Source organism: Hyla sarda, chromosome 4 (assembly GCF_029499605.1).
Source record: "Hyla sarda isolate aHylSar1 chromosome 4, aHylSar1.hap1, whole genome shotgun sequence".
NCBI lineage: Eukaryota > Metazoa > Chordata > Amphibia > Anura > Hylidae > Hyla > Hyla sarda.
In genome coordinates this window covers 63,267,106-63,293,310 of record NC_079192.1, presented here as the reverse complement: position 1 = coordinate 63,293,310, position 26,205 = coordinate 63,267,106, and the positions used below count along the sequence as shown (strand labels likewise).

At 48.2% G+C, this 26,205-nt stretch overlaps 1 protein-coding gene across 1 annotated transcript in view; it reads right to left on the bottom strand.

Moving 5' to 3' along the window:
- LOC130368019 (all-trans-retinol 13,14-reductase-like) overlaps window positions 1–4,396 on the bottom strand; it is a 46,643-nt gene extending 42,247 nt beyond the window's left edge. The window contains exons 1-3 of the mRNA XM_056571192.1: window positions 4,065–4,396; window positions 1,450–1,632; window positions 275–516 (exon numbers count right to left, since the gene is read on the bottom strand). Of these exons, the coding sequence (XP_056427167.1) occupies window positions 275–516; window positions 1,450–1,632; window positions 4,065–4,221 (582 nt within the window). The 5' untranslated portion in view covers window positions 4,222–4,396. The remainder of the gene's footprint in view (window positions 1–274; window positions 517–1,449; window positions 1,633–4,064) is intronic.
- Window positions 4,397–26,205: the final 21,809 nt, after the last annotated feature.

Sequence of the window (26,205 nt, the reverse complement as noted above, 5' to 3'; positions counted from 1 at the left end):
GGACCAATTAGTGGCATACTGGTCCTTAAAATTTCAGAGAGTCCTAGGAGGCGGGGATGTGCGCGCCAGCAGGCAGGAAGAACAGAGGGGACAACGGGGAAGGTAACAGGCAGTGGGCTGGGCGCAATCGTATCGCGGCACGACTCCAAACAGTAACCCATGATCCCCTCATGGTTGGGTGACCTGCCACAGGGAAGGGATAGGTCTGTTTGTGCTATGAACAGTATTTGATACATTTAGTACAGGAACTCAAGGTCTCTAGCACAGCACTCACCTTAACCAGCTTCATAAAATTTTCTATCGCCTTCTCCTCTCCCGGAAACGCTTTTTTCAGTTCATCAGTATAGGCTTCTGCCCCAGTTCTCATGTTATACCGACGGCCATTTTTGGGATCCCCCAGCACCACCACATCAAATGGATTGTCCATTAAAGACCACTGCAGCTGCCCGTCTGTCAACTGGTCCACCAAAATCCGAAATGGAGACTCTTTATTCAGCTGACCAATGTAATGAATACCTGGGAGAGAAATATAATGGTAATTTTGTGTTGGAATATGACATAGCTGTCTTTTTCGAGTAACAGCACCACTGTATCGAGTATTGCACCTTAGTACCTTTTTAACAAATGTAGATGAGCTTTTTCTGGAAGGCAGAAGCTATGTTTGTTCAATTGCATATATAGTATGTAATCAATATAACAATATAAGCAGCCCAGTTTTTTGGGATTGAGGTAACCTCTGAGCCAATATAATTGTGTAAACTTATTCAAGGAGGTTTGTCTTCTATTTGCTGATAGATTTTACTTTGGATGCTTCATAATATGGTTAAAGGGGTACTCCCGTGGAAAACTTTTTTTTTTTTTTTAAAATCAACTGGTGCCAGAAAGTTAAACAGATTTGTAAATGACTTCTATTAAAAAATCTTAATCCTTCCAGTACTCTTTAGGGGCTGTATACTACAGAAGAAATGCTTAACCCTTTTAGATTTCTCTGATGTCATGACCACAGTGCTCTCTGCTGACCTCTGCTGTCCATTTTAGGAACTGTCCAGAACAGGAGAAAATCCCCCATAGCAAACATATGCTGCTCAGGACAGTTCCTAAAATGGACAGCAGAGGTCAGCAGAGTGCACTGTGGTCATGACATCAGAGAAATCTAAAAAGTAAAGCATTTCCTCTGTAGTATATAGCCCCTAAAAAGTACTAGAAGGATTAAGATTTTTTAAAAGAAGTAATTTACAAATCTGTTTAATTTTCTGGCACCATTTGATAAAAAAAATAAAAAAATAAACTTTTCCACGGGAGTACCCCTTTAAGCCTGCATACATGTGGTAACACAACTTCATGATCTTTTGAGTTTAGGGTATGTTCACATGTATTCCATATGCTGCAGATGTGCTGTATCTTGTATTCTGCACCCATTGCATCCAGCAATTCCATGGTCATACTCACCCACATCAAACTCATAGCCCTTCTCATTGAAGGTGTGGCAGCAGCCGCCGAGTTTTCCCAGTTGCTCCAGGACCAGCACCCGTTTTCCAGCTCTGGCCAAGATGGCAGCTACTCCCTGTCCGCCAATTCCACTACCGATAACTATGGCATCCAGATTCTCCGGAACTTTTTCAGGGGAGAAAACTTAAAGAAAAAGACATAGAAGAGACATGGAAATAAGAAAGCTGCACACAATGAAAAAACAAGACAGGTTAGCTGGAGGTAAAGGGTTGTTCGGGGAGCAGTAAAGGTATTAGCTACTCTGCTTCCTGACGCTCCACTTCCAACCTCAGCATGTCTCCTAAGTATAACTTCTGAGATGAGGTGGTTACCGAGTTATGATCGAGTGCGGGCGAAGACACATCCGCATGCAATGTCCAATAGCTGCAAGATTGGACACCGCATGTTGGCATGGTTGCCACCCATATATAAGCCACAAAAATTCTTAAAGGAAAACTGTCAGATATTTTCTCCCGCACTATCCACATGTACTGGTGGATAGTGCGGGAGACGCTGATTAAAACGAGCCCTACCTTGGTCTGATCCGCGCCGCCGTTCGCCCGCAATTGTAGTTTTAATCTCTGTGTATATCCGGCTGTAACTGGCAAAGGCGGTGCTTCTGCGGGCTGCTCATGAATATTCATCCCTCCCTCTGGATAGGAGCACGAAAAGAGGGAAAACAGGAGGGATGAATATTCATGAGCGGCGCTGACGTCAGTGCCAGTTAGCCCGCAGAAGCACCGCCTTTGCCAGTTACAGCCGGATATACACAGAGATTAAAACTACAAGTGCGGGCGAATGGCGGCGCGGATCAGACCAAGGTAGGGCTCCTTTTAATCAGCATCTCCTGCACTATCCACCAATACCGGTGGATAGTGCGGGAGAAAATATGTGACAGTTTTCCTTTAAGTCTGTGGAGCGATGAAAGATAACTTGAACTTTTCAGGCCTATGGATTAGAAGTGTATCTGGGGAGAAAGAATGAAGCATATGCTGAAAAGAACAACCAGCCTACAGTGAAGTATGGAGGTGGCTCGGTGACACTCTGGGGCTGTTTTGCTTCCTCTTGCACTGAAAACCTGCAGCGTGTGGAGGGGAAGATGGATTACATTAGGTATCAGAAATCTAGGAGAAGACTTCAAGAAGACTTAAAGTGTACCAGTCAGATCCAACAAAACATTTTTTTTTTTAAATATATCACTCAGTACCTAATCCTGACCATGTACATCTAATTGTTATGTCTAGCACCTTTATTTATTTTTTACTACACTTTTAATTTAGCTCACTAGTCTGAATTCCTCTCAAAGGGAGGGGGCGTGGCCTCACTGTGAATGTCTCCGCCCCCTCCCTCTGTACGCTGTCTGCTCACATCTCCCCTAGCATTAGCAAAACTACAACTCCCAGCTTGTCCTCACTGACAGTAACGGGACACAAGATGACAGTGAGAGGATTTTTCCTCCAGCTGTGAGCCCTGCGCTCACAGCTGTCAATCAAGGAAGTGTGTCCATGACATAGGTGATGATGAATGGACACAGCAGGACTAGTATGTGTCCAAGCAGACAGGGGGAGCAGTTGTTTGACTGGCTTTTACCATATGAAATACTGAACATTTTCTAATGAAAGCAATTGCAAAACCTAATGGCTATACATGCTTTACAACATATCAAAAGTTTTTGTATCTGACAGTGCCCATTTAAAGGAGAATTTCGCCAAAAATTGACTTATCTCCTATCCACAGGATAGGGGATAAGTAGCTGATTGAGGGGGGGTCCGACTGCTGGGACGGGACCAGTGAGGAGTGCATGCTTCAGATGGTACATGCTCCATTCATTTCTATGGAAGCGCTGAAAAGACCAGAGTACAGCACTCGGGCATCATTGGCGCTCCCATAGAAATGTATGGAGCGGTAGATGACATGTGCTCCTCACTGAGAGAGCAGGGGTGTCATCCCGGAGATCGCAGGGGGTCCTGTGGATAGGGGATAAGTTAACTTAACCACAAGCCCAAGAATATTAGTGAATTGGTGACCATTGCCTGTGGGCTATAATAACGCTGTGAGAAGCTGATGTCTCACGATGTATCATGTTTGCAGACGGTCCTAACAGTGAAAGGTGCACTACCAAGTACTACAAGATGATTGTCATGAAACGTATTGAATAATTCTGAGACTACCGCTGTCATTTTGAGTTGAATTTGGAGAAATCACTTGTTATACTCGTTTTGTTGAGCTTATTATACTGTACTTATGCAAACAGACAAAAGTTGTACATTTTGGAATAAAATAAATCTGATTTGCAGGGTGAATCATTTCGTTGCAGATGTATAACAAGCGGTTATTGGCATCAGATAATCCCACTATACATAGATGTAGTCGATCCCATAGACCAGTGGTCTCCAACCTGCGGACCTCCAGATGTTGCAAAACTACAACTCCCAGCATGCCCGGACAGCCGTTGGCTGTCCGGGCATGCTGGGAGTTGTAGTTTTGCAACATCTGGAGGTCCGCAGGTTGGAGACCACTGCCATAGACCCTGCTACATCTGTATAGCAATCATTACACAAGTGACATCTCATTACCATTCTTAATCACTTTCCTCTTCATTGCCTTATCGAACACGACAGGTCCTGGGGGTCTCCTGGTGTCCACAGCAAATGGATTAGGACCCCGGTTTCCCAGCCATGACTTCAGGACGATGAAGATGAAGATGATCCCGGCTACAACATAAAGCCACATGTCTGCGGCTATCTGTGTGCTGCTGGAGCTATGAGAAGCTGCCTGTCAGGGTTCTCCTCTTCTACACAGAGAATGGGCTGGATCTGACCTGTAGCTCCACCTATTCCATAGTCCTCGCTGCTATTCCTCCAGTGTCCATACACCAGGGAGGGTAAAATGTACAGTGCCAACTAGGGCAAGGGCACAGAGGGAATGAGTGCAAACTGTGGTTTAGACAGCTCTGTAAACAAAGTATGACTTCTCATAAAACTAGGGAATCCTGACTAGAGATGAGCGAACTTACAGTAAATTCGATTCGTCACGAACTTCTCGGCTCGGCAGTTGATGACTTATCCTGCATAAATTAGTTCAGCTTTCAGGTGCTCCCGTGGGCTGGAAAAGGTGGATACAGTCCTAGGAGACTCTTTCCTAGGACTGTATCCACCTTTTCCAGCCCACCGGAGCACCGGAAAGCTGAACTAATTTATGCAGGAAAAGTTAGCAACCGCCGAGCCGAGAAGTTCGTTACAAATCGAATTTACTGTAAATTCGCTCATCTCTAATCCTGACATAATGTACATGTAGTCAATATCTTATTAGTATATTTATTGCAGTATGATGCCATTAAAGGGGTACTCCAGTGATAAGCATTTTTTTTTTCATATCAACTGGCTCCAGAAAGTTTAACAGATTTGTAAATTACTTCTATTTAAAAAAAATCTTAATCCTACCAGTACTTATCAGCTGCTGAAGGTGAGTGAGTTGTCCCTGCTGACACCTCTGTCTGCCTCAGGAACTGTCCAGAGTAGGAGCAAATCCCCATAGCAAACATCTCCTGCTCTTAGCTATGTTAACATTACATATATATTCTTACTTTTCTTTTTACTTAGAAAGTAAGACTTTTTTTTAAAACTATGCAAGATCTCAGCATCTGCAGGCTGCCTGAGAGTGATAGGAGTGGGGTTGTAGCAATCACACCCCTATCACTCTCAGGCAGTGTGTACATGCCAAAATCCGAGGGTAATAGGAGAGTAATTGCTGCAACCACGCTGTGCAGTAGCCGACTGGTATTAGTAACAATATTGAAGGAGGAGGCTGGTTCAACTGGGCGTGGATGAAGGCATGGTTAGGGACATTGCTGGGGCTATAGGCTCTAGCCCCAGGTGTTTTTAAGACATTGCAACGCCCCTGACAGAGGAAATTATATCTGTACTGGGGCATCACTATGGGCATTATTTCTGTTCTGGGACATCACTGTGGGCATTATCCCTGTACTACAAGCATGTCAAACTCAAAGGCTAACATGGGCCAAAAAAAAACAAGGTTTAAGTTTAAGTGGGCCGCTTAAAAAAAAAAAACATGCCCTCCATGAACAACACCCCATGTCCCCTATGCACAACAACCCATGCCCCCCTGCACAACATCTCATGCCCCCCTGCACAAGACCCCATGCCCCCCCTGCACAATACTCCATGCCCCCTTTGCACAAGACCCCATGCCCACCCTACACAAGACCTCATGACCCCTTCACAAGACCCCATGACCCCCCCTTCACAAGAACCATGCCCCTTTTGTACAACACTCCATGCCACCTTTGCACAAGACCCCATGCCCGCCTTTGCACAAGACCCCATGCAATACAGTTCCCCCACATTAGGTGCAGTATAGCTTCCCCACATTAGGTGCAGTATAGATCCCCCACATTAGGTGCAGTACAGTTCCCCCACATTAGGTGCAGTATAGTTCTCCCCACATTAGGTGCAGTACAGTTCCCCCACATTAGGTGCAGTACAGTTCCCCCACATTAGGTTGGCAGCATAGTTCCCCCACATTAGGTGCAGTACAGTTCCCCACATTAGGTGCAGTATAGTTTCCCACATTAGGTGCAGTACAATTCCCACACATTAGGTGCAGTACAGTTCCCCCACATTAGGTTGGCAGTATAGTTCCCCCACATTAGGTTGGCAGTATAGTTCCCCACATTAGGTGCAGCATAGTTCCCCACCTAAGTTGCAGTATAGTTCCTGTTACGCCGAGCGCTCCGGGTCCCTGCTCCTCCCCGGAGCGCTCGTGGCGTTCGTCTCCGTGCAGCGCCCCGGTCAGACCTGCTGACCGGGAGCGCTGCACTAGTGTCACCGGCGGGGATGCGATCCGCGTAGCGGGACGCGCCCGCCTGCGGGTCGCATCCCAATCTTCTCACCTGCCCCGTCCTCGCGCCGGCTCTCTGAGATTTAAAGGGCCAGTGCGCCATTGATTGGCACCTGGTCCAATCAGTACCAGCACCTGTGCCTTCCTTATAAAAACCCACTTCCCCTTCCTGTCATCGCCGGATCTTGTTGCCTTGTGCCCTGTGAAAGTGTTTAGTGTGTTCCCAAGCCTGTGTTTCCAGACCTTCTGCTGTTGCCCCTGACTACGACTCTTGCTGTCTGCCCTGACCTTCTGCTACGTCCGACCTTGCTCTTGCCTTGTCCCTTTGTACCGCGCCTGTCTCAGCTGTCAGCTGGGGTTGAGTCGCTATCGGGTGGAACGACCTGGGGGTTACCTGCCGCTGCAAGTCCATCCCGCTTTGCAGCGGGCTCTGGTGAAAACAAGTAACCCCTTAGACTCCGTTCCCCTGGTACGGCCCACGTCATCACCCCACTGAAACAGAGGATCCACCACCAGTGTCCTCGTTGCATACCTATCTGGATCCTGACAGTAGATCCGGCTATGGATCCCGCTGAGGTTCCGCTGCCTAGTGTCGCTGACCTAACCACGGTGGTCGCCCAGCAATCCCAACAGATCGCGCAACAAGGACAGCAGCTGACTCAACTGACCGTCATGCTGCAACAACTTTTGCCACAGCTTCAACAATCATCTCCTCCGCCAGCTCCTGCATCTCCTCCGCAGCGAGTGGCCGCTCCCAGCCTCCGCCTGTCTCTACCGGACAAGTTTGATGGGGTCTATAAACAGTGCTGTGGATTCCTGTCCCAGTGTTCCCTACACTTGGAGATGATGTCGGACCAATTCCCCACTGAACAGTCTAAGGTGGCTTTCGTGGTCAGTCTCCTGTCTGGAAAGGCCTTGTCATGGGCCACACCGCTCTGGGACCGCAACTATCCTGCCACTGCTACTATCCAGTACTTCTTCGGCTAAGTTTGTAGTGTCTTTGAGGAGCCAGTCCGGGCCTCCTCAGCCGAGACTGCTTTGCTGAACCTCGTCCAAGGGAGTTCTTCCGTAGGCGAATACGCCATCCCGTTTCGTACCCTCTCCTCAGAGCTAAGGCCGGTAAGTAGACAGCTCTCACCTCCCACTGGACACAGGTGTGCACGGACTGGCGGAAGCGCAACCGCCCAATACAGCAGACAAAGTAGAACGTCCAGCACTCGGTGTCCGTAGCAATAATGTTTATTGGCATAAAAACAGATACATGAACAGGACAGAGCGTAAGACTACGCGTTTCAGGTAACAAGACCCTTAGTCATGGCATAAAACAAACCCAAAGGTAAAACAATTTATAGTGTTGCAATTAGTCATGTGACTGCCTCCGCAGATGGAAGTAAAACATGGAACTGGATTACAAATATTCTTAGGAAATTAACATATATAAAGGCAAAAGAGTAGACATGGTAGTACATATATAGTAACTTTTCCAAACTGGTTACATCATAAATATAGCTCTCCTCAGAGCTATCCTGGAACAATGAGGCCCTCTGCGCGACCTTCAAGAAAGGCTTATCCAGCAACATCAAAGATGTACTGGCCGCACGAGAAATTCCTGCTAACCTGTCTGAACGTATCCATTTGGCCACCCGCATCGACATGCGTTTCTCTGAAAGACGCCAGGAGCTTTGACAGGAAAAGGATCTTGTTCGCACCAGGCGATTTCTCTCCCAGGCTCCTCTCTTCCAAAGCCCTTTGCAATCTGTTCCTGTGCCTTCTGCCGAGGAGGCTATGCAAGTGGATCGGTCCCGCCTGACCCTGAATCTGTGCCTGTACTGTGCTAGTACCGAACACTTCCTAAAAGACTGTCCTATCTGCCCTCCGCGTCAGGAGAGACGCACTCCGTTATCTCACAAAGGTGAGACGACTCTTGGTGTGAATTCTGCTTCTTCACGTCTCACTGTGCCTGTGCGGATTTCTCCTTCCGCCAACTCCTCCTTCTCTGCTGTGGCCTTCTTGGACTCCGGTTCTGCAGGAAATTTTATTTTGGCCTCTTTTGTTAATAGGTTCAGCATCCCAGTGACCAGTCTCGTCAAGCCGCTCTACATTTCTTCTGTCAACGGAGAAAAAATTGGACTGCACTGTGCGCTACCACACAGAACCCCTGCTTATGAGCATTGGACTGCATCATGAAAAAATTTAATTTCTTGTTCTGCCCAACTGCACCTCTGAAGTCCTCCTCGGTCTGCCATGGCTCCAACGTCATTCTCCTACCCTTGACTGGACCACCGGGGAGATCAAAAGTTGGGGTCCATCTTGTCTCAAACGATGCCTCACGTCTGCTTCCACTTGTCAAACCCCTGTGGCTCCACCCAGACCGGGTCTTCCCAAGGCCTACCAGGACTTTGCTGATGTTTTCTACAAAAAGCAAGCAGAGATCTTACCACCTCATAGGCCTTATGACTGCCCCATTGACATCCTTCCTGGTACCACTCCACCCCGGGGCAGGATCTACCCTCTGTCTGCCCCAGAGACTCAAGCCATGTCCGACTATATCCAGGAGAACCTAAAGAGAGGTTTTATTCGGAAGTCCTCATCCCCTGCTGGAGAGGGGTTCTTCTTTGTCTCTAAAAAAGATGGATCCTTACGACCATGCATTGACTACCGCGGTTTAAATAAAATCACCATCAAAAAACGCTATCCCCTGCCTTTGATCTCTGAACTCTTTGACCGTCTTTGTGGCGCCAATATTTTCACTAAATTGGACTTAAGAGGCGCATATAATCTTATTCGCATCAGGAAAGGTGATGAGTGGAAGACCGCATTCAATACTAGAGACGGACATTTCGAATATCTAGTTATGCCCTTTGGGCTCTGCAACGCCCCTGCAGTCTTCCAGGACTTCGTTGATGAGATATTTCGGGACTTATTATATACCTATGTTGTGTTTTACCTGGATGACATCTTGATTTTCTCCTCTAACCTGGAGGAACACCTTCGTCATGTCCGTCTAGTGCTCCAGAGACTTCGTGAAAACACCCTGTATACTAAAATGGAAAAATGTCTCTTTGAATGCAACACTCTTCCTTTCCTAGGTTACCTAGTCTCTGGCCAAGGGCTTCAAATGGACCCAGATAAACTGTCAGCGGTCCTAGATTGGCCACGCCCTTCTGGACTCCGTGCTATCCAACGCTTTCTGGGATTTGCCAACTATTACCGACAGTTTATTCCCCATTTCTCCACCATTGTGGCCCCTATTGTGGCCCTGACCAGGAAGAATGCCAACCCTAAGTCATGGCCTCCTCAAGCTGATGAGGCCTTCAATCGTCTCAAAACTGCCTTCGCTTCTGCACCAGTGCTGTCCAGACCTGATCCATCTAAACCTTTCTTTCTGAAAGTTGACGCCTCCTCAGTCGGAGCCGGAGCCATACTTCTCCAAAAAAACTCTACCGGACGTAACATTACTTGTGGTTTCTTCTCTAAAACTTTCTCTCCGGCAGAAAAGAATTACTCCATTGGAGATCGTGAACTTCTAGCCATCAAGTTAGCACTCGAAGAGTGGAGGCATCTATTGGAAGGTTCCAAACACCCCATTGTCATTTACACTGACCACAAGAATCTCTCGTACCTCCAGTCTGCTCAGCGTCTGAATCCTCGCCGGCTAGATGGTCGTTGTTTTTTGCCCGCTTTAACTTCGAGATACATTCCGTCCCGCAGACAAAAATGTCAGAGCTGACGCACTTTCACGTTCCTCTGATGCCACCGAATCTGAAGCCCCTCTGCAGCATATCGTACCCCCTGAGTGCCTGGTCTCCTCTGCTCCAGCTTCACTGGGACAAACTCCCCCTGGAAAGACTTTTGTTCCTCCACGCCTTCGCCTCAAGATCCTCAAATGGGGACATTCCTCTCACCTTGCTGGCCATGCTGGCATTAAAAAGTCCATCCAGCTTATTTCTCGTTTGTATTGGTGGCCTACGCTAGAGGGTGACATTACTGATTTCATTCGGGCCTGTACTATTTGTGCCCGGGATAAAACCCCTCGCCAGAAGCCTGCTGGACTCCTCCTTCCTTTACCTGTCCCCGAGCAACCATGGTCCCAAATTGCTATGGATTTTATTATGGATCTGCCCGTATCCCATGGCAACACCGTCATCTGGGTGGTCGTTGATCGTTTCTCCAAAATGGCACACTTCATTCCACTTCCAGGTCTACCTTCTGCGCCACAATTGGCGAAGCAATTTTTTCTGCATATTTTTCGCCTTCACAGGCTTCCCACGCACATCGTCTCGGATAGAGGCGTTCAATTTGTGTCGAAATTTTGGAGAGCTCTCTGTAACCAATTAAAAATCAAATAAAATTTCTCGTCCTCCTATCACCCCCAATCCAATGGACAAGTAGAGAGAGTAAACCAGATTCTTGGTGACTATTTGCGACATTTTGTCTCCTCCCGCCAAGACGATTGGGTCGACCTTCTACCCGGGGCTGAATTCTCGAACAATTTCAAAAATTCGGAATCCTCTGCCACATCCCCGTTCTTTGTGGTGTACGGCCGTCACTCTCTGCCCCCCCTCCCCATTCCCACTTCTTCTGGACTGCCTGCTGTAGATGAAGTTACCCGGGACTTCTCTGTTATCTGGAAGGAGACTCAAAAGTCGCTCCTACTGGCCACGTCTCGTATGAAGAGACATGCTGATATGAAGAGAAGAACTCCTCCTGTCTTCGTCCCTGGGGACAAAGTGTGGCTCTCTGCCAAATATATCTGCTTTCGTGTTCCCAGCTACAAGCTTACCTTGGACCATTTAAAATCAAGAGTCAAATCAATCCTGTCTCCTACAAACTTCTTCTCCCTCCTTCTCTTCGTATTCCTAACTCCTTTCATGTTTCCCTTCTCAAACCTCTCGATCTTAACCGCTTTTCCTCCAAGGTCACCGCTCCTGTTCCTGTCTCTGTCTCCTCTGATGTCTTCACGGTAAAGGAAATCCTCGCCTCCAAGGTAGTCAGAGGTAAAAAAAAAATTCTCGTTGACTGGGAGAATTGTGGCCCCAAAGAGAGGTCTTGGGAGCCCGAGGACAATATCCTCGACAAGGAACTCATCCATAGGTTCCTGGGCTCCAAAAAGAGGGGGAGACCAAGGGGGGGGGGGGGGTACTGTTACGCCGAGTGCTCTGGGTCCCTGCTCCTCCCCAGAGCACTCGCGGCGTTCGTCTCCGTGCAGCGCCCAGGTCAGACCCGCTGACCGGGAGCGCTGCACTAGTGTCACTGGCGGGGATGCGATCCGCGTAGCGGGATGCGCCCGCCCGCGGGTCGCATCCCAATCTCCTCACCTGCCCCATCCTCTGTCTGCTCAGTCCCAGCACGCGTGGCCCTGCTCCCTAGGGCGCGCGCGCGCCGGCTCTCTGAGATTTAAAGGGCAAGTGCGCCATTGATTGGCGCCTGGTCCAATCAGTACCTGCACCTGGGCCTTCCTTATAAAAACCCACTTCCCCTTCCTGTCATCACTGGATCTTGTTGCCTTGTGCCCTGTGAAAGCGTTTAGTGTGTTCCCAAGCCTGTGTTTCCAGACCTTCTGCTGTTGCCCCTGACTACGACTCTTGCTGCCTGCCCTGACCTTCTGCTACGTCCGACCTTGCTCTTGCCTTGTCCCTTTGTACCGCGCCTGTCTCAGCTGTCAGCTGGGGTTGAGTCGCTATCGGGTGGAACGACCTGGGGGTTACCTGCCGCTGCAAGTCCATCCCGCTTTGCGGCGGGCTCTGGTGAAAACCAGTAACCCCTTAGACTCCGTTCCCCTGGTTCGGCCCACGTCATCACCCCACTGACACAGAGGATCCACCACCAGTGTCCTCGCTGCATACCTATCCGGATCCTGACAGTTCCCCACATTAGGTGCAGTACAGTTCCCCAACATTAGGTGCAGTATAGCTCCCCCACATTAGGTGCATTACAGTTCCCCCACATTAGGTTGGCAGTATTGTTCCCCCACATTAGGTTGGCAGTATAGTTCCCCACATTAGGTGCAGTACAGTTCCCCCACATTAGGTGCAGTATAGTTCTCCACATTAGGTGTAGTATAGTTCCCAACATTAGGTGCAGTACAGTTCCCCCCACATTAGGTGCAGTATAGCTCCCCCACATTAGGTGCAGTACAGTTCCCCCACATTAGGTACAGTATAGTTCTCCACATTAGGTGTAGTATAGTTCCCAACATTAGGTGCAGTACAGTTCCCCACATTAGGTGCAGTACAGTTCCCCCCACATTAGGTGCAGTAAAGTTCCCCACATTAGGTGCAGTATAGTTCCCCCACATTAGGTGCAGTATAGTTCCCCACATTAGGTGCAGAACAGTTCCCTACACATTAGGTGCAGTACAGTTCCCCCATATTAGGTGCAGTACAGTTCCCCCACATTAGGATGGCAGTATAGTTACCCACATTAGGTGCAGTATAGTTCCCCCAGATTACATACAGTATAGTTCCCCACATTAGGTGCAGTATAGTTCCCCCACATTACGTGCAGTATAGTTCCCTACATTAGGTGTAGAACAGTTTCCCTACATTAGGTGCAGTAAAGTTCCTCACATTAGGTGCAGTATAGTTCCCCCACATTAGGTGAAGTATAGTTCCCCACATTAGGTGCAGAACAGTTCCCCCCAAATTAGGTGCAGTATAGATCCCCCACATTAGGTGCAGTACAGTTCCCCCACATTAGGTGCAGTATAGTTCTCCACATTAGGTGTAGCATAGTTCCCAACATTAGGTGCAGTACAGTTCCCCACATTAGGTGCAGTACAGTTCCCCCCACATTAGGTGCAGTATATCTCCTCCACATTAGGTGCAGTACAGTTCCCCCACATTAGGTGTAGTACAGTTCCCTCACATTAGGTGTAGTATAGTTCCCCACATTAGATTGGCACTATAGTTCCCCCACATTAGGTTGGCAGTATAGTTCCCCACATTAGGTGCAGTACAGTTCCCCCATATTAGGTGCAGTACAGTTCCCCCACATTATTTTGGCAGTATAGTTACCCACATTAGGTGCAGTATAGTTCCCCCACATTACATGCAGTATAGTTCCCCACATTAGGTGCAGTATAGTTCCCCCACATTAGGTGCAGTATAGTTCCCCACATTAGGTGCAGTATAGTTCCCCCACATAGGTGCAGTATAGTTCCCCCACATTAGGTGCAGTATAGTTCCCCCCATTTGGTGCAGTATGGTTCCCCACATTAGTTGCAGTATAGTTCCCCACATTAGGTGCAGTACAGTTTCCCAACATTAGGTACAGTCCCCCCCCCCATTAGGTTGGCAGTATAGTTCCCCCACATTAGGTAGGCAGTATAGTTCCCCACATTAGGTGCAGTATAGTTCCTTACATTAGGTGCAGTATAGTTCTCCACATTAGGTGCAGTACAGTTCCCCCACATTAGGTGCAGTACAGTTCCCCCACGTTAGGTTGGCAGTGTAGTTCCCCACATTAGGTGCAGTATAATTCCCCCACATTACGTGCAGCTTAGTTCCCTACACTAGGTGCAGTATAGTTCCCCACATTAGGTGCAGTATAGTTCCCCCACATTACGTGCAGCATAGTTCCCTACATTAGGTGCAGTATAGTTCCCCCCCATTAGGTGCAGTATAGTTCCCCACATTAGGTGCAGTATAGTTCCCCACATTAGGTGCAGAACAGTTCCTTCCACATTAGGTGCAATATAGCTCCCCCACATTAGGTGCAGTACAGTTCCCCCACATTAGGTTGGCAGTATAGTTCCCCACATTAGGTGCAGTATAGTTCTCCACATTAGGTACAGTATAGTGCCCCACATTAGGTGCAGTATATCTCCTCCACATTAGGTGCAGTACAGTTCCCCCACATTAGGTGCAGTACAGTTCCCCCACATTAGGTGTAGTATAGTTCCCCACATTAGGTTGGCAGTATAGTTCCCCACATTAGGTGCAGTATAGTTCCCCCACATTAGGTGCAGTATAGTTCCCCACATTAGGTGCAGTATAGTTCCCCCACATTAGGTGCAGTATAGTTCCCCCACATTAGGTGCAGTATAGTTCCCCCCCATTAGGTGCAGTATAGTTCCCCACATTAGGTGCAGTACAGTTCCCCCCACATTAGGTGCAGTATAGCTCCCCACATTACATGCAGTATAGTTCCCCACATTAGGTGCAGTATAGTTCCCCACATTAGGTGCAGTATAGTTCCCCACATTAGGTGCAGTACAGTTCCCCCACATTAGGTGCAGTATAGTGCCCCCATATTAGGTTGGCAGTATAGTTCCCCCACATTAGGTTGGCAGTATAGTTACACACATTAGGTGCATTACAGTTCCCCCACATTAGGTTGGCAGTATAGTTGCCCCACAATAGGTTGGCAGTATAGGTCCCCACATTAGGTGCAGTATAGTTCCCCACATTAGGTGCAGTACAGTTCCCCCACATTAGGTGCAGTATAGTTCCCCCACATTAGGTTGGCAGTATAGTTCCCCACATTAGGTGCAGTATAGTTCCCCACATTAGGTGCAGTACAGTTCCCCCACATTAGGTGAAGTACAGTTCCCCCACATTAGGTGCAGTATAGTTCCCCCACATTAGGTTGGCAGTATAGTTCCCCCACATTAGGTGCAGTATAGTTCCCCACATTAGGTGCAGTATAGTTCCCCACATTAGGTTGGCAGTATAGTTCCCCTACATTAGTTTGGCAGTATAGTTCCCCACATTAGGTGCAGTATAGTTCCCCCACATTACATGCAGTATAATTTCCCACATTAGGTGCAGTATAGTTCCCCCACATTAGGTGCAGTATAGTTCCCCACATTAAGTGCAGTACAGTTCCCCCACATTAGGTGCAGTATAGTTCCCCCCCCCATTAGGTGCAGTATAGTTCCCCCACATTAGGTGCAGTATAGTTCCCCACATTAAGTGCAGTATAGTTCCCCCACATTAGGTGCAGTATAGTTCCCCCCCCCCCATTAGGTGCAGTATAGTTCCCCACATTAGGTGGAGTATAGTTCCCTAAATCGGTGCAGTACAGTTCCCCCTACATTAGGTGCAGTATAGCTCCCCCACATTAGGTGCAGTACAGTTCCCCCACATTAGGTGCAGTACAGTTCCCCCACATTAGGTTGGCAGTATAGTTCCCTCACATTAGGTTGGCAGTATAGTTCCCCACATTAGGTGCAGTATAGTTCCCCACATTAGGTGCAGTATAGTTCCCCACATTAGGTTGGCAGTATAGTTCCCCTACATTAGTTTGGCAGTATAGTTCCCCCACATTAGGTTGGCAGTATAGTTCCCCCACATTAGGTTGGCAGTATAGTTCCCCACATTAGGTGCAATATAGTTCCCCACATTAGGTGCAGTATAGTTCCCCACATTAGGTGCAGTATAGTTCCCCACATTAGGTGCAGTATAGTTCCCCCACATTACATGCAGTATAATTTCCCACATTAGGTGCAGTATAGTTCCCCCACATTAGGTGCAGTATAGTTCCCCACATTAGGTGCAGTATAGTTCCCCACATTAGGTGCAGTATAGTTCCCCACATTAGGTTGGCAGTATAGTTCCCCTACATTAGTTTGGCAGTATAGTTCCCCACATTAGGTGCAGTATAGTTCCCCACATTAGGTGCAGTATAGTTCCCCACATTAGGTGCAGTATAGTTCCCCACATTAGGTTGGCAGTATAGTTCCCCTACATTAGTTTGGCAGTATAGTTCCCCACATTAGGTGCAGTATAGTTCCCCCACATTACATGCAGTATAATTTCCCACATTAGTTGCAGTACAGTTCCCCCACATTAGGTGCAGTATAGTTCCCCCACATTAGGTGCAGTATAGTTGCCCCCCATTAGGTGCAGTATAGTTCCCCACATTAGGTGCAGTATAGTTCCCTACATTAGGTGCAGTACAGTTCCCCCTAAATTAGGTGCAGTATAGCTCCCCCACATTAGGTGCAGTACAGTTCCCCCACATTAGGTTGGCAGTATAGTTCCCCACATTAGGTGCAGTATAGTTCCCCCACATTAGGTGCAGTATAGTTCCCCACATTATGCGCAGTATAGTTCCCCCACATAGGTGCAGTATAGTTCCCCCACATTAGGTGCAGTATAGTTCCCCCCATTAGGTGCAGTATGGTTCCTCACATTAGTTGCAGTATAGTTCCCCACATTAGGTGCAGTACAGTTTCCCCAACATTAGGTACAGTCCCCCCCCCCCCCCCATTAGGTTGGCAGTATAGTTCCCCCACATTAGGTAGGCAGTATAGTTCCCCACATTAGGTGCAGTATAGTTCCTCACATTAGGTGCAGTATAGTTCTCCACATTAGGTGCAGTACAGTTCCCCCACATTAGGTGCAGTACAGTTCCCCCCACGTTAGGTTGGCAGTGTAGTTCCCCACATTAGGTGCAGTATAATTCCCCCACATTACGTACAGCTTAGTTCCCTACACTAGGTGCAGTATAGTTCCCCACATTAGGTGCAGTATAGTTCCCCCACATTACGTGCAGCATAGTTCCCTACATTAGGTGCAGTATAGTTCCCCCCCATTAGGTGCAGTATAGTTCCCCACATTAGGTGCAGTATAGTTCCCCACATTAGGTGCAGAACAGTTCCTTCCACATTAGGTGCAATATAGCTCCCCCACATTAGGTGCAGTACAGTTCCCCCACATTAGGTTGGCAGTATAGTTCCCCACATTAGGTGCAGTATAGTTCTCCACATTAGGTACAGTATAGTGCCCCACATTAGGTGCAGTATATCTCCTCCACATTAGGTGCAGTACAGTTCCCCCACATTAGGTGCAGTACAGTTCCCCCACATTAGGTGTAGTATAGTTCCCCACATTAGGTTGGCAGTATAGTTCCCCACATTAGGTGCAGTATAGTTCCCCCACATTAGGTGCAGTATAGTTCCCCACATTAGGTGCAGTATAGTTCCCCCACATTAGGTGCAGTATAGTTCCCCCACATTAGGTGCAGTATAGTTCCCCCCCATTAGGTGCAGTATAGTTCCCCACGTTAGGTGCAGTACAGTTCCCCCCACATTAGGTGCAGTATAGCTCCCCACATTACATGCAGTATAGTTCCCCACATTAGGTGCAGTATAGTTCCCCACATTAGGTGCAGTATAGTTCCCCACATTAGGTGCAGTACAGTTCCCCCACATTAGGTGCAGTATAGTGCCCCCATATTAGGTTGGCAGTATAGTTCCCCCACATTAGGTTGGCAGTATAGTTACACACATTAGGTGCATTACAGTTCCCCCACATTAGGTTGGCAGTATAGTTGCCCCACAATAGGTTGGCAGTATAGGTCCCCACATTAGGTGCAGTATAGTTCCCCACATTAGGTGCAGTATAGTTCCCCACATTAGGTGCAGTACAGTTCCCCCACTTTAGGTGCAGTATAGTTCCCCCACATTAGGTTGGCAGTACAGTTCCCCACATTAGGTGCAGTATAGTTCCCCACATTAGGTGCAGTACAGTTCCCCCACATTAGGTGAAGTACAGTTCCCCCACATTAGGTGCAGTATAGTTCCCCCACATTAGGTTGGCAGTATAGTTCCCCCACATTAGGTGCAGTATAGTTCCCCACATTAGTTTGGCAGTATAGTTCCCCACATTAGGTGCAGTATAGTTCTCCCACATTACATGCAGTATAATTTCCCACATTAGGTGCAGTATAGTTCCCCCACATTAGGTGCAGTATAGTTCCCCACATTAAGTGCAGTATAGTTCCCCCACATTAGGTGCAGTATAGTTCCCCCACATTACATGCAGTATAATTTCCCCCATTAGGTGCAGTATAGTTCCCCCACATTAGGTGCAGTATAGTTCCCCACATTAAGTGCAGTACAGTTCCCCCACATTAGGTGCAGTATAGTTCCCCCCCCCCATTAGGTGCAGTATAGTTCCCCCACATTAGGTGCAGTATAGTTCCCCACATTAAGTGCAGTATAGTTCCCCCACATTAGGTGCAGTATAGTTCCCCCCCCCATTAGGTGCAGTATAGTTCCCCACATTAGGTGGAGTATAGTTCCCTAAATCGGTGCAGTACAGTTCCCCCTACATTAGGTGCAGTATAGCTCCCCCACATTAGGTGCAGTACAGTTCCCCCACATTAGGTGCAGTACAGTTCCCCCACATTAGGTTGGCAGTATAGTTCCCTCACATTAGGTTGGCAGTATAGTTCCCCACATTAGGTGCAGTATAGTTCCCCACATTAGGTGCAGTATAGTTCCCCACATTAGGTTGGCAGTATAGTTCCCCTACATTAGTTTGGCAGTATAGTTCCCCCACATTAGGTTGGCAGTATAGTTCCCCCACATTAGGTTGGCAGTATAGTTCCCCACATTAGGTGCAATATAGTTCCCCACATTAGGTGCAGTATAGTTCCCCACATTAGGTGCAGTATAGTTCCCCACATTAGGTGCAGTATAGTTCCCCCACATTACATGCAGTATAATTTCCCACATTAGGTGCAGTATAGTTCCCCCACATTAGGTGCAGTATAGTTCCCCACATTAGGTGCAGTATAGTTCCCCACATTAGGTGCAGTATAGTTCCCCACATTAGGTTGGCAGTATAGTTCCCCTACATTAGTTTGGCAGTATAGTTCCCCACATTAGGTGCAGTATAGTTCCCCACATTAGGTGCAGTATAGTTCCCCACATTAGGTGCAGTATAGTTCCCCACATTAGGTTGGCAGTATAGTTCCCCTACATTAGTTTGGCAGTATAGTTCCCCACATTAGGTGCAGTATAGTTCCCCCACATTACATGCAGTATAATTTCCCACATTAGTTGCAGTACAGTTCCCCCACATTAGGTGCAGTATAGTTCCCCCACATTAGGTGCAGTATAGTTGCCCCCCATTAGGTGCAGTATAGTTCCCCACATTAGGTGCAGTATAGTTCCCTACATTAGGTGCAGTACAGTTCCCCCTAAATTAGGTGCAGTATAGCTCCCCCACATTAGGTGCAGTACAGTTCCCCCACATTAGGTTGGCAGTATAGTTCCCCACATTAGGTGCAGTATAGTTCCCCACATTAGGTGCAGTATAGTTCCCCACATTATGCGCAGTATAGTTCCCCCACATAGGTGCAGTATAGTTCCCCCACATTAGGTGCAGTATAGTTCCCCCCATTAGGTGCAGTATGGTTCCCCACATTAGTTGCAGTATAGTTCCCCACATTAGGTGCAGTACAGTTTCCCCAACATTAGGTACAGTCCCCCCCCCCCCCCCCCATTAGGTTGGCAGTATAGTTCCCCCACATTAGGTAGGCAGTATAGTTCCCCACATTAGGTGCAGTATAGTTCCTCACATTAGGTGCAGTATAGTTCTCCACATTAGGTGCAGTACAGTTCCCCCACATTAGGTGCAGTACAGTTCCCCCCCACGTTAGGTTGGCAGTGTAGTTCCCCACATTAGGTGCAGTATAATTCCCCCACATTACGTGCAGCTTAGTTCCCTACACTAGGTGCAGTATAGTTCCCCACATTAGGTGCAGTATAGTTCCCCCACATTACGTGCAGCATAGTTCCCTACATTAGGTGCAGTATAGTTCCCCCCCATTAGGTGCAGTATAGTTCCCCACATTAGGTGCAGTATAGTTCCCCACATTAGGTGCAGAACAGTTCCTTCCACATTAGGTGCAATATAGCTCCCCCACATTAGGTGCAGTACAGTTCCCCCACATTAGGTTGGCAGTATAGTTCCCCACATTAGGTGCAGTATAGTTCTCCACATTAGGTACAGTATAGTGCCCCACATTAGGTGCAGTATATCTCCTCCACATTAGGTGCAGTACAGTTCCCCCACATTAGGTGCAGTACAGTTCCCCCACATTAGGTGTAGTATAGTTCCCCACATTAGGTTGGCAGTATAGTTCCCCACATTAGGTGCAGTATAGTTCCCCCACATTAGGTGCAGTATAGTTCCCCACATTAGGTGCAGTATAGTTCCCCCACATTAGGTGCAGTATAGTTCCCCCACATTAGGTGCAGTATAGTTCCCCCCCATTAGGTGCAGTATAGTTCCCCACGTTAGGTGCAGTACAGTTCCCCCCACATTAGGTGCAGTATAGCTCCCCACATTACATGCAGTATAGTTCCCCACATTAGGTGCAGTATAGTTCCCCACATTAGGTGCAGTATAGTTCCCCACATTAGGTGCAGTACAGTTCCCCCACATTAGGTGCAGTATAGTGCCCCCATATTAGGTTGGCAGTATAGTTCCCCCACATTAGGTTGGCAGTATAGTTACACACATTAGGTGCATTACAGTTCCCCCACATTAGGTTGGCAGTATAGTTGCCCCACAATAGGTTGGCAGTATAGGTCCCCACATTAGGTGCAGTATAGTTCCCCACATTAGGTGCAGTATAGTTCCCCACATTAGGTGCAGTACAGTTCCCCCACTTTAGGTGCAGTATAGTTCCCCCACATTAGGTTGGCAGTACAGTTCCCCACATTAGGTGCAGTATAGTTCCCCACATTAGGTGCAGTACAGTTCCCCCACATTAGGTGAAGTACAGTTCCCCCACATTAGGTGCAGTATAGTTCCCCCACATTAGGTTGGCAGTATAGTTCCCCCACATTAGGTGCAGTATAGTTCCCCACATTAGTTTGGCAGTATAGTTCCCCACATTAGGTGCAGTATAGTTCCCCCACATTACATGCAGTATAATTTCCCACATTAGGTGCAGTATAGTTCCCCCACATTAGGTGCAGTATAGTTCCCCACATTAAGTGCAGTATAGTTCCCCCACATTAGGTGCAGTATAGTTCCCCCACATTACATGCAGTATAATTTCCCCCATTAGGTGCAGTATAGTTCCCCCACATTAGGTGCAGTATAGTTCCCCACATTAAGTGCAGTATAGTTCCCCCACATTAGGTGCAGTATAGTTCCCCCCCCCCCATTAGGTGCAGTATAGTTCCCCACATTAGGTGCAGTATAGTTCCCTACATCGGTGCAGTACAGTTCCCCCTATATTAGGTGCAGTATAGCTCCCCCACATTAGGTGCAGTACAGTTCCCCCACATTAGGTGCAGTACAGTTCCCCCACATTAGGTTGGCAGTATAGTTCCCCCACATTAGGTTGGCAGTATAGTTCCCCACATTAGGTGCAGTATAGTTCCCCACATTAGGTGCAGTATAGTTCCCCACATTAGGTTGGCAGTATAGTTCCCCTACATTAGTTTGGCAGTATAGTTCCCCCACATTAGGTTGGCAGTATAGTTCCCCCACATTAGGTTGGCAGTATAGTTCCCCACATTAGGTGCAGTATAGTTCCCCACATTAGGTGCAGTATAGTTCCCCACATTAGGTGCAGTATAGTTCCCCACATTAGGTGCAGTACAGGGGCGGACACAGACAGCAGAGGGCCCCTGTGCAAAGAATATGCCTGGGCCCCCCCCCCCTCCCCCCAGGTAATATGTTTGCTAGGTAAGCGGGTAGTACGTTTGCAAGTAGTACATTTGCTAGTTAGGTAGGTAGAACATTTTCTAAGTAGGTAGACAAGTAGTAAATTTGCAAGATATTTAGGCAGTTAGTAAGTTCAGTTGGTAGGAAGGCAGGTAAAATGTTTGGTGCTAGATAGGTAGGCAGGTATAAGTTTGGTTGGTAGCTGGGTAGCCATGTAACATTTGGTAGGTAGGCCCTTTGTCCAGTGTTTTCCAAACAGGCTTTGACTGCTTGGGCATGCTGGGAGTTGTAGTTTTGCAACAGCTGGAGGAACCCAGGTTGGGAAACAATGGATTAAGGACCTACCTACCAAACCTGAGAGCCTCCAGCTGTTGCAGAACTAAAACTCCCAGCATGCCTGGACAGCTAAAGACTGTCTGGGGGAATGCTAGGAGTTGTAGTTTTGCAACAGCTGGAGGAGCCCAGGTTGGAAAATACTGACTAAGGAGGTGTTTTCAAAACAGTGTCTCTCCAGGTGGTCCAAAACTACAACTCCCAGCATTCCCGGACAGTCTAGTGAATAGTGAGTACAGCTCTGGAGTATAATACAGGATATAACTCAGTACATAAGTAATGTAAAGTGACCCTATACAACGTGACATCTTATACAACGGGTGGCACCCATTGTGCAAAATCTAACTATTGCGATAAATGAAGGGTCACGTTACATTACTTATGGTGGAAGCAGCAGGTCACTCACCTCGTCTCCTAAGGAAACTTTAAGATTTGACTGTTGTGAGGCTCCTCAGATTCTGTTATATGAATGGCGGCTCTGGAGTATAATACAGGATATAAATCTAGATTTTCCTAGCTTGTGACGGAAAATATTAGTTATATGAAGACAGGAGGCGAGTATCTTATGCATTATTCTTTCTTTAATAATGCCCATAGCAGAAAAATCCAGTAATCAATTTCAATGTAAATGAAAAAACTTTCAAAACTACAACTCCCAGCAGTCCTAGGGCCACGGTAGCCACTCCCAGTCTGTGGGCCCTATATAAAGGACTGCCCATGGAAGGATCCTCCTCTTTCTTCATGCGACTCGAACCGCACCGGCAAAACGAACTCCATGTGAACATCTCCATCGCCATGCGAATCCACAGCCAGCCTTCCGAAACCTCAGCGTCCGGAGTTATCAGCTGGAGAAAACGGTCAAACGAAGGTCTAACCTCGTCTCAACGGAGACTGTAGAGAACCCAACAACTTGCAACCAACGGGTCAGCCGTCTTCAGGAAAACGGTCAGTACGTTCAATATCCTGAAAGAGAACAAAGAATCGTAATAGGGTTGGGTAGGGAGGGAAGATACTCGCCTCCTGTCTTCATATAACTAATATTTTCCGTCACAAGCTAGGAAAATCTAGATTTATATATCAGACAGGAGGCTCATATCTTATGCAAGTTCAAAGCTAAGATTTTACATAACAGGTTATACAAATGACAAGATAACAGCATTATAAAACCGACATGGAAACATGCCCTTCCGGTCTGAAGTAAAAATGGCGAAACGTGGTCTCGGAAGACCAATCCGCAGCCATTAAAAGGTCCGCGAGAGAGCCCCCCGACGTAACTACCTTAGTAGCCATAGCCCCTCTGGAAGAGTGTGCTCCAAAGAGGGATATGTCTATACCCGCCATCTCCATGGCGGAACGCACCCACCGTGCAAGCGTGGCGGAGGAAACGGGGTGATGAGGTTTGACATATGAAACCAGGAGTTGAGAAAAACCCTGTGAGCGTAAGTTGGCTGTTTGTGCCTCATAAGCCTGTAGGCAACGCACAACACATAACCGAGGATGCGCAGGGAAAAAGGGATAAGAAACCGAATGTATACCCGTCTTGGTCCTGCGGACCACTGAAAACTTGACACCTTGAGGCGAAAATTGACGCCTAGAAATGTCCAGGGCTTTTACATCCGAAACCCGTTTAATGGAGACCAAACATAAAAGGACTGTAAGTTTGTAGGACAAAAGCTTCAATGATAAAGCGTCATTGTCCTCCCATCTAGAGAACATATCTAGTAACCTGGAAACATCCCAATTGACTGATACTTAGGACGAGGCGGCCGTTTAAATTTAATGCCCCGCAAAAGCCTACACAGTAGAGGATGTTTACCGACTGGCAAAGAGTCAACCGGATAATGGTAAGCAGAAATAGCCGATCGATACACATTGATGGAGCTGAAGGACTTACCAGACTCAAAAGAATCCGCCAGGTAATTCACTATTGTCGATACAGGCGCCTGTACGGGATCAACCTGCCGTTGATCACACCAACGCACCCAGAGTCTCCAGGCCGATCGGTATGCCGATCGAGTCCCGGGGGCCCAGGCCAGGGCGAGGAGATCCCTAGCCGACTTTGAAAGATCGCTGTCTGTGTCCGGCACCCCGAAACCAACCATGCTAGGAGAGTCAGGTTGCCCTCCGTTATCAGAGGGTGGAGACCCCTGGTCGGGTTGGAAAGAATCTGTGGAAAGTGAGGGAGTAGCCTGGGGAAATCCACTGCCATCTCCAGAACAAGTGGGAACCACGGCTGCATCGGCCACCAGGGGGTGACCAGTACCACCGTCGCATTCTGGTTCGCTATATGCAGGAGAACCTTGGGGATCATCGAGAACGGAGGAAACGCATAGTGCGTCTCCCCCGTCCAACACTGCCGGAACGCGTCTACCGCCGACGCCTCCGGATCCGGTCTCCAGCTGAAAAATCGAGGCAGATGATGGTTGAGGCGAGAAGCGAACAGATCTATGCCCAACGGACCCCAAAGCAGATTTAGTTGCAGAAAAACTGAACGGTCCAGACGCCAATCGCTGGAGTCGGAAAGGTATCGGGAATTCCAATCGGCTACCGTATTGGAAATACCCGGAATGTATTCCGCCATCGGAATAATATTGCGGGAAAGACAGAGGTGCCAGAAATCCTTGGCAATCTCTGCAAGGACTCTGGATCTGGTGCCCCCCAAGCGGTTGATGTATTGCACCGCAGCAATATTGTCCATGCGTAATAATACGCAGCAGTTGGACGCTTCTGGTAAGAAACTCCGAACGGCGAACAACGCCGCCAGAAGTTCCAACGCATTGATGTGCAGGAGGGATTCCCTGAAGGACCAGCTTCCTCCTGTGGAGAGATTGCCAAAACGAGCGCCCCAACCTTGTCGACTCGCGTCCGACTCTATGATGACGTCTGGACAAGAGTTGAAGATTGTTTTGCCGTTCCACTCGACGGCATGACGAAGCCACCACTGCAATTCTGCCCTGGCTTCCATCGAGAGGGGCACCTCGTCGGCGTATCTGAGACCCTGTCGTAGATGGAGAATCTTGAGTCTCTGGAGGGCCCTGTAGTGGAGAGGGGCCGGGAATATAGCTTGTATGGAGGCCGCTAGAAGCCCTACCAGACGGGCTAGCACCCGTAGCGATAGGAAATCCTTGCGTAGAACCGCTCTGATTTCCTTGCGGATGAGAACCAACTTTGTTTTGGGCAAACGGAGAACGGCTTGGTTGGTGTCTACCAAGAAGCCTAAAAATTCCATTTCCTGAGCAGGGACGAGACTCGATTTGTCTCGGTTGATCAAGAAGCCCAGTCTTTGTAATAGAGAGATTGTCCATCTCATGTGGCGGAAGGCCTGTGTCTCGGAGCAAGCCATGATGAGGATGTCGTCGAGATATATGATTAGACGTACCCCCCTGCTTCGTAGAGATGCCACCACCGGTTTCAGGAGCTTGGTGAAACACCACGGGGCAGATGACAGACCGAAAGGAAGGCAAGTAAATTGCCACATTCGATCCCTCCAGAGGAAGCGGAGTAGATGTTGTGCGGATGGATGCACAGGGACAGTGAGGTAAGCGTCCTTTAGGTCCACCTTTACCAACCAATCCCCCGGTTGCAACAGGTCTCGAAGGCAATGTATGCCCTCCATTTTGAAATGTCGATAAACGACATGTTGGTTCAAATCCCGAAGATTTATCACGGGACGGTAGTCGCCCCCTTTCTTTCTTACTAGGAAGAGGTTGCTGATAAATCCCGGGGAAGACGGGTTGACCTCTACCACCGCCTGTTTGGCTACTAGGTCTTGAATCTCGTTGTCTATGAGCACAACGTTTTGGTTTGCAAATCGAATAGGGGGGCGGGATCACGCCCAGGTTTGGTAAGGACAGAAGATCTATGTGGAACCCTGTTATAGTAGTTAGGATCCACGCGTCTGCCGTAATCGCAGACCAGGCGTGGGTAAAATACCTCAGTCGTCCCCCCACAGGTATGTGTGAAAGTGGAATGTATGGAGTACTCACCAGTATATGGACGGGATCGGGGGTAGCCTCTGCTTCCTCGTCCACGCCACGGTCTACCACGGGGTGGGAAAAACGGTGCTGGCTGCGCCATTGGAGCGGAGTATGGAGGGGGAGCCTGA